At 54.5% G+C, this 7846-nt stretch overlaps 1 protein-coding gene across 5 annotated transcripts; it reads right to left on the bottom strand.

Moving 5' to 3' along the window:
* Positions 1–1495: 1495 nt before the first annotated feature.
* LOC309819012 (uncharacterized protein) lies at positions 1496–4929 on the bottom strand. Of its 5 annotated transcripts, none has more exons than XM_082649081.1 (4): positions 4715–4929; positions 3752–3822; positions 3342–3443; positions 1496–2899 (listed from the first exon to the last, which is right to left on the bottom strand). In XM_082649081.1, the coding sequence occupies exons 1-4, from the start codon at positions 4837–4839 to the stop codon at positions 2874–2876; spliced, it is 324 nt and encodes a 107-aa protein (XP_082505207.1). In that variant the 5' UTR covers positions 4840–4929; the 3' UTR covers positions 1496–2873. The 5 variants fall into 5 exon arrangements, 3 of the variants coding, with proteins under 3 accessions (XP_082505207.1, XP_082505205.1, XP_082505206.1); XM_082649079.1 differs by having other exon boundaries at positions 1496–2986; XM_082649080.1 differs by having other exon boundaries at positions 1496–2986; positions 3338–3443.
* Between the last annotated feature and the right edge of the window lie 2917 nt (positions 4930–7846).

The following is a 7846-nucleotide window of genomic DNA, read 5'->3' on the forward strand; positions in this document are numbered from 1 at the left end:
CAAGCGTTGTCTGTTGTGTCCCCGTGAGAACCCTCCATTCAGTCCAGCCTGATCGTGACCCCAAGCTCAGGACCTTGCAGGCTCTTGGACTTCTTTGCACCAAGCATCCCTCTCTCTTTCTTTTCCTCCATTGTTCTTACTTTTCATCTAAGGCCCCCACTCACCTCCCAGACCAGTAGCGCCACCAACTGAGGAAGCCTCGGCTGGTTATTCCCACACGGGGAAGGCTCTCCCGCCTCTGATCTCCCGTGGAAAAAGCGTTGTCTGCGTCACCCTATATCACACCACGTGTGCCACGTCTCACATTCTTGCTTTATGCTTATAATTAACTTTTCAAGTGTGCTTGTGGTGTTTTTCTAATGAACCTATGAATCTTTGAGGGCAGGACTGAGGTCTTCTTTTCCATCTAGTGCCGCTAGGAACAGAGACAGCTCTCACATTTCAAAGATGCTTATCCCTTGAGTCAGTCCTTTCCAATGTGAGGGAGAAAGGGACTCACTTTAGAAGCAGAAATTTTCTGAAACACTGAGCATACATTTCACTTATGAAATATGGCACTAAAGGTTGGTGATTACTTGGCGCCGATGGGATGGTAAATTGAAACACACCATCAAGCACAGATTAACGTGAAAGTGAAAATAAAACCTTAAATGTCGTAAAAATGTTTAGAATCTCAGTAATACGTCTTTAACCCCATTCCTGCCCCCCATCCCCTTCCACTGTAATCCACATTTGACAGTGTTATCACAAGAGCAAAATGACTCGCCCATTACCACCTCAACTCCAGCTGTTTCCTGAGATGAGTCAGCCTCCCTCTGTGGGGCACCGGAAGAGCGAGCACAGGGCAGTTGCATGTTTATGGGATGAGAGGAAGGTTGAAAAAGTCGAGAGCTTTAGATCCCTAGTACCTTTAGATCCTGGTACCACTTCTGCAGGTCAAGCTTCTCTGTGTTAAGAGCAACAAGAACCAGGAGGAAAAGCCTCAAGAGAAGTGTGAGTTTCAAGACAAGGTGGTTGCTGATGCCAGGTCTGCAGACAAGCAGCACGAGGCTAGCAAGTGGGCGTGGCTTGCAATGCTCATCGGGAAAGAGGGAAGGGGGCGGGGAGCCGGGGCACGCAGTAGATTGGGTGCGACGTGGGAGGTGAGAAAATGGAACTGGCGAGAGCAGAGGGGACAGGGACAGAAGCTTCTGGATCCTTTGCTTATTTATTCAGTTTTGGGATGGGGAGATGAGCATATTTGTAACTAACACGACTGAAGGTTCAAGAGAAGTGATGCGAGTGATAAAACAAGCATGGCCAGCGTGGGGACTGAATTGAGGAGGAACTCAGCCAGAGACAGGAGGGAAAAGCAGCTTGCGTTATATAAGGGGCCTTTGATTATAAGTGAGAGAAACAGCTTGCGTTATATAAGAGGCCTTTGATTATAAGTGAGAGAAACCAATTTATTCTTTATTTTTATTTAAAACAATTTTATATTGGAGTTGATGTACAATGTTGTTAGTGTCAGGTGTACAGCAAAGTGATTCGGTTATACATACATACACCTATTCTTTTTCAGAGTCTTTTCCAGTATAGGTTATTACAGAATATTGAGTAGAGTTCCCTGTGCTATACAGTAGGTCCTTGTTGATTATCTGTTTTATATACAGTCGTGTGTATATGTTAATCCCAACCTCCTAATTTATCCTGCCCCCACCCCCAGCTTTCTCCTTTGGTGACCATAAGTTTTCTAAGTCTGTGAGTCTGTTTAAGAGAAACCAACTTAAATCAGTTAAGTTAAAAAACAAAAACAAAACAACAACAGAAGCATGGCTGGGCCTCAGGAGCTTCCAGAATGTTCCAGACTCTCCCTACTTGGCTCTCAGGCCCCCTCCGAATCCTCCTCATTCTTCTCTTGGCCCCTGCAGGTCCTCGGCTTCTTCAGTCTTCGTGGGAAACAAGGCTGAGGCTGCAGCCACAGGAGAGGCACTAGACTGACCCTCTTGGCCCCAAACCCAGAATTCTAGGGAAAGTTTCTCACTGGTCCATCCTGAGTCTGTAGGAATCCAACAGGGGTCAACAGGTTGTGCGAGGCTGTGCAGAGGCGGCCGGACGTGAGCACGTGCCCCTGTGGGGACCACGCAGATGGGGGGAAGGAGGGGCAGTCTTCCCTGAAGAGGGGCGTCTGTCGATCCGTGTAGTTCAGAGGTGGAGGGGAGTTTAGAAAGTCTGACAGGTTCGCATCTCAAGTTTGTTTTGTTTTTGTTTTTTGTTCTCAGGGAAGTTGGGGCACCTGGCAAGAATCGGGGGTGGATGGGGATTCGGGCTAGAGAAGGTTTGGAACACTACCGTGAGAAATGAGAAAGCCAGCAGGACAACAGAGCGATGTGGAGGAAGCAGTCGAGGGTAGAAAGCCTAACTGTGCAATGGGGTCCACCCAGATTTACTCACTCGACGAACATGACTGATCACAATCTCTATTTAATCTCCCAGCATCCTGGAGCCAGTACCAATAAAAACAGATGGTTGGGCTGATCCAACGCTGGAGAGTGGAAATGCAGGCGCTTCAGGTACAGGGGGCAGAGGAGCAGAGGAGGGGGCAAGGGCTGGGGTAGGTGGAGACCTGTCCACAGAAGGGGGCACGGGGACATCATCAGGGAGGGGCCGACACTGTCGAGTCTCCGTGGTGTCCTGGTCATGGCCCTTCCCAGCGGAGATGACCCCTCAGGTTAGGTGAACGCATCCTGGTTTGCTCAGGAAAGTCCCATGTAATTATCCACGGGGCCTCTTCTCATTACGGACAGGTCCCGATTCGGATGCTGGATCGCGTGGTCAGCCCACCCCGGCCAGGCTTGAGTGACTGGGGATTATGGCCTCCTGGGGATGTCACTTCACTGTGGCTTCCAGGCCTGCTGATCTGGAAAGAGTAAGTCCTGGCTCTCAACCTGCATCACTCCTGTGGATCCCACCCAGGGAAATGGAGACTTCTGGAAGTGTCCAGTGCCTGCAGTTATGAGGTCAGAAGAGAATGAATCAGAGAAGGAAACACAGCTGCCCTGGCCTCTCCGGCTGCTCACGGGAGGGAGAGGCCCCATCAGCAGAGGCCAGAGGAGACAGCTCCCTTCCTTGTTGGCAGCAGGCTTGGAAATACCACCCAAACCCCAGCTGGTTTCCCCGAGGCCACCTGATACACCCGGGCGCCTCAGGGCAAGAAGTCCCAGAAACCACGCACAGTTTGTGGCCTCCCACTTCAGCGTTTCTTGGCACAGAAGTGACAAGGGCCGTGCAGGAATCAACTTTGTTTCTGCCACAGTGGGGACTGACGTCTTGCCCGAAGTAGATTCTTCACACGTACTCACGTGACTGAGTGGATGTCTTCTCCAGCACAGACTGGAGCTGTCCTGTCTCAGAGGTGCCTCCGTTGGTGGCCGTGAACTTGGTTTGCGGACAGAAGTGCAACACTGCACCACAGGAGACGGGGCAGGTGAGGATGGGTTGGGGCAGGGTTTTTTTCCTGACCCCAGCTGGTGATCCGCTTATATCCTAAAGCAGGAGGATTAATAACCAGGGTAGGTGTATCCCTGTTAGAATGTAACTACAGATGTGGGCTTGCTGGGTGAAACAGCTAATCCTTTCTACATGTGGCTCACTCTGGAAATACGATGCCTGGGGTTGGCAAAAGAGCTCTTTGCACAGGGGCCTGCTGCTGGGTGTGGCCTCTCTCTCCTGGGCCGCGTGGACAGCTGGCCGGGGGCGTCTGTGCTCTTACCTCTCGGGTGAGCTGACTTCTCACTGGACTGGTGATGGATGGGAAGGCACGAGGCCTGTGTGTCTGTGGACCTGAAGCGGGGCAGGGTGTAGTTGAAGGAAAACGTCAGGTGTAGGAGTGGGTGGGTGCACGGAGAGGCTGGAGGGGGAAAAAAAACTCTTGGAAAAATCAAGGATTATTGCGACTGCAAGTCCCTGAGTCTTGAGGCAGCAGGAGGAGGGAAGCCAGATCGGAGCCAGCAGGCACCCAGGGGTTTACAGCATGGTATGGCTGGAGGCTGCAAAGCCACGAGACACAATTCATCAAAGAGCTGCTGCTGCTGCTAGAGCAGAGATGGAAGGCTTTCCAGGCCAGTCGGTGATGCACTCGGAGCTCTCCCCGGGGCAGCCACCTGCGGTGAGTAACAGGAGACACGTCTCCTCCCGGCGCTGAGGCCTGCGGGTCCAGAGCCCCCGGCTGCCCGGGGAGGAGGCATCCGGGAGCCCTGGGGAGGTTGGGAGGTGGGCGGGGCCTGGGCGGGGGCGGGGCCCCGGTGAGCAGGCGCACGTGACCGCCCCCTCCCTCCCCGCGTAGCCGCCGGGCGTGGCTGCGCCGTCCCGCGGCCGGGCCTCGTCCGTGACCCCGGCCCCTCCAGGGCCGCGCAGGAGGCCCCGCCTGCCTGCCCCCCGCCTTCGCGGGACCGGCCGGTCGCCTCCCCCTCCTCCCTCTCCTCACCCCTCCCGACTTTTCAGTCTGGACTGCAGGGGCCGGAGGTTAGCGCTTCTTTCCTGAGTGCTGCGTTCCAGAAACTTTTACAGATGCTCTGGCGTTCTTGGAAGACGCTGGGAGGAAATCGGAGCGTCCGACATCCCCACCCAGACGCTCCAGAACCAGAGGCGGCATCTGCCCCTGGACCCGAGGGGGCTGGAAAGGGCAGAGCGGCCAGGGGGCTCGCAAGCAGGCCTTCCTCCCCTTCCCTCTCACCTGGGTCCGTCGTTGACGCCGCCCTCCCCCACGCCGCAACCCTCTCCAGCGGGCGGGGGCGGGCCGTGCTGGGGGAGGACTCGGCCTCCCGGGCGGTCCTGGGGTTGGGAGGCTCGCATCGCCATGGCAACGAGCTCTTCCCGTGGGAATACCGAACTCCTGAATGTGCCGCAAATTGGAAAGGGACCCGCTGAGTGCCAGCTGGGGCTCTAGGCGGGCGGGGGCAGGGCTGTGTCTGCAGGGAGGCGGGGCGCGACCGAGCCTGGATGCTGGGCTGCGCGCGTTTCCTCCGAGTCAGCTGGGGCCACACACGCAGGACACGTGACGCGCGCTGCGCGCCCCCCTCCCCCCCACCGCCCGGCCTCCGGGTCGGCTGGCTGGCTTAGAGCCGCCCGGCCCAGCGTCGGCCGGCTGAGGAGGATGCCTCCCTTCTGGGGGTCTGCCCCAGTCCCCTAGCCGATGAGACCAGTAGCTCCTGATGGGAGGACAGGCGGGGTTGGCTGTGGAATTCAGTTCTACGTGGCTGAGGCCACTGGCTTCTCTTTACAAATTTTTTTTTTCAGTTTTAAAAGTTGTATCAATCATTAAAAAAGCATAATTCATTTTCTTAGTTCAGAAAGGTGTAAAGAAGGAAATGAACATGAGCCGCAATCCCCGTCTTTCCAGCCAAAGATGACCAACCACTGTTAACATTCTGCTGTCATCCTCCAGATACGCCCACACGGTCACCTAGGGAGGTACTAGTGACAAAAGTAGATTCCATGATGTTTTGTCGCCTGCGTTTTCACTTAACTTACCAAAGACATAGAAAAATCTGCAGTTATTTCTAATGGCAACATAGGGTTACTATAACTTATTAGCCAATTTGCTGTTGCTGGAAATATAAATCGCTTCCCCATTTTTACTCTTCTGCATGATGACAAACGTCCTTCTGCATACATTTTTGCACCCAGTCTGTTAGTTTCCTTAAGGTAAACTTCTAGAAGTAGGATTACTGGGTCAAAACATATGGGCATTTAAAATTTTGATGCATATTTCTGAATTATGGGTCGTGAGTGTGTGGTTTTTTCTTTTTTGAGAGCTGGTGGACTTTATTCTCGCCCCCTGCCCTGCCCCAATCGGTCTTGGGAATAACAGGGAAAAATTCCTTATACAGTCTGTATTGCCCCCTCAAAGCAAGACCTGAAACAGATTTTGGGTGTGAATAGTTCCTTCCAGGGGCCATCCAGGAAGCGCTTTGAGGGTCAGTAATGAACGGGGAACTGCTGGGGGCCATGGGGTCCAATGCTGCCGGGGACCCTCTGGGCGACCATGCGGAACACCCCAGACTTGACCCCCATTCGTTTCTGCAGGGCATTAACTGTCCAGATGGTTTGACTTTCCCCACTGTTATTTGGAAAACGTCTGCGGGTAAATTCTGAGGAAGGCCCGGGGGTATGGCTGGAGCACCTACAGCCTCAGTTACAAATGAATGATCGCCCCTTCCCCCGAACCCAAACCAGGGGACGAGGTAATCCAGGGCAAAATTGCAAAATGGGTTAAGATTTCATCAGCCCCGCCACCTTCCCTCTCTGCTCCCTAAACCATCTCTTGGTGCCAACCGTGCCCCTGCCCCAGGCTTCCGAGGTATTTGATTCTCCAAGACACATCAAAGAGGTCTTCGAATGATTTTCTCCGCAGTGTTAGAGACAAAGGCTGTTGGTTACCCTTCCAAGCATGTTTACATTTGAAGACAGGTACCAGGAACTCTTCACCAAAGGAATTGGTGATAATGTTGGCATTTCAGGCACGGTGGCAGCGGAAGCCTTTTCTGGCGGAGCACCCAGCCTGAGGCCGGTCCAGCACAGGAATTCTGCACGTCCTCTCCTGACCTACGGCAGGTGAGAGGCAGCAGGAAGGCGGAAGTGGAGGGGTGGGCGGAGGGAGGGAAGAGTCCAGAGCCTTGCTTTGCTCACATGGATGACACTCCCTGGCATGTGGATTTCATTCTTTTTTTAATTTTTGAACTTTTTTAAAAAAATTTTTGGCCACACCATGCGGTACGTAGGCTCTTAGTTCCCTTGCCAGGGATCGAACCCGTGCCCCCTGCATTGGAAGGTGGAGTCTTAGCTACTGGACCACCGGGGAACTCCCTGGCCTGTGGATTTTAGAAAATGAGGCAGGAAAGAGGAAATCAGGCTGGATCTGTTGCTGGAGGGGAGGGGAAATAAGTGAGCCGCCAAGGCAAGCGGGGTGAGACCGTTGTTAAGAAGAGGACTGAGCAGGCGAAGAGGATGAAGACGCACCTCCACTGGCTGTGGGTGCGATGAGGCACTTGAACGAGGAGCTCGTGGCCACGGTCTGCATCTTCCCTTCCTCCGGTGTGTCTGCCCTCCTTCCTCCCTGGCTGCTGCTTCTCGTGTCCATCAGGGGCTCCACTTTCTTCTGCCTGTCCCTGCAGGCTGATGCTACCTAGCGTTCTGTCCTGTACCCCTTTTCTTCTCCAGCTGCACACGCAGTCTGGGCGGTCAGCATCCCTCAGTGGCTTCTGCTGCCGCCACCGCATGCAGACACGCACAGACGCTGGCCCAGTTCGTCGGGAGCTCAGGTTCCGACTGTCCAGAAGTTGAAAGCATTCGGGGCAGTGGGAGGAATCTTGGGCCAGACACATACTCCCTTTGGTGTGTGGTCTCTGGTTGTCACATTCGAGAGCTAGTGTCCCCAGTGGAGTTGTGAGCTGCGTGAGGACAAGGGCCTTGGATTTGACTTCCCTGATTAGCCTCCTGCAGTGCCCACGGTGGAACGGCCTTCTGTAGGTGTAGCCTGTAGGGAACGGCAGAAGAAAGCGGACCCCCTAAGGGACACTGAGAAGGGGAGCCAGAGAGGAAGGAGGGCAGACACACCGGAGGAAGGGAAGATGTAGACCGTGGTCACGAGCTCCTCATTCAAGCGCCTCATCGCACCCACAGCCAGTGGAGGTGCGTCTTCATCCTCTTCGCCTGCTCAGTCCTCTTCTTCTTCTTCTCCTCCCCCCCTCCCCTCCCCTCCCCCCCCCCCCCCCCGCTTTCTTGCCTTGACGGCTCGCTTCTTTCCCCTCCCCACCAGCACCGTTGTGGGGACCTGGGAAGGATGGGGTCCAGCACCTTCCTATGC

This window comes from Grampus griseus, assembly GCF_964374135.1.
Source record: "Grampus griseus genome assembly, chromosome: 2".
Taxonomy (NCBI): Eukaryota; Metazoa; Chordata; class Mammalia; order Artiodactyla; family Delphinidae; genus Grampus; species Grampus griseus.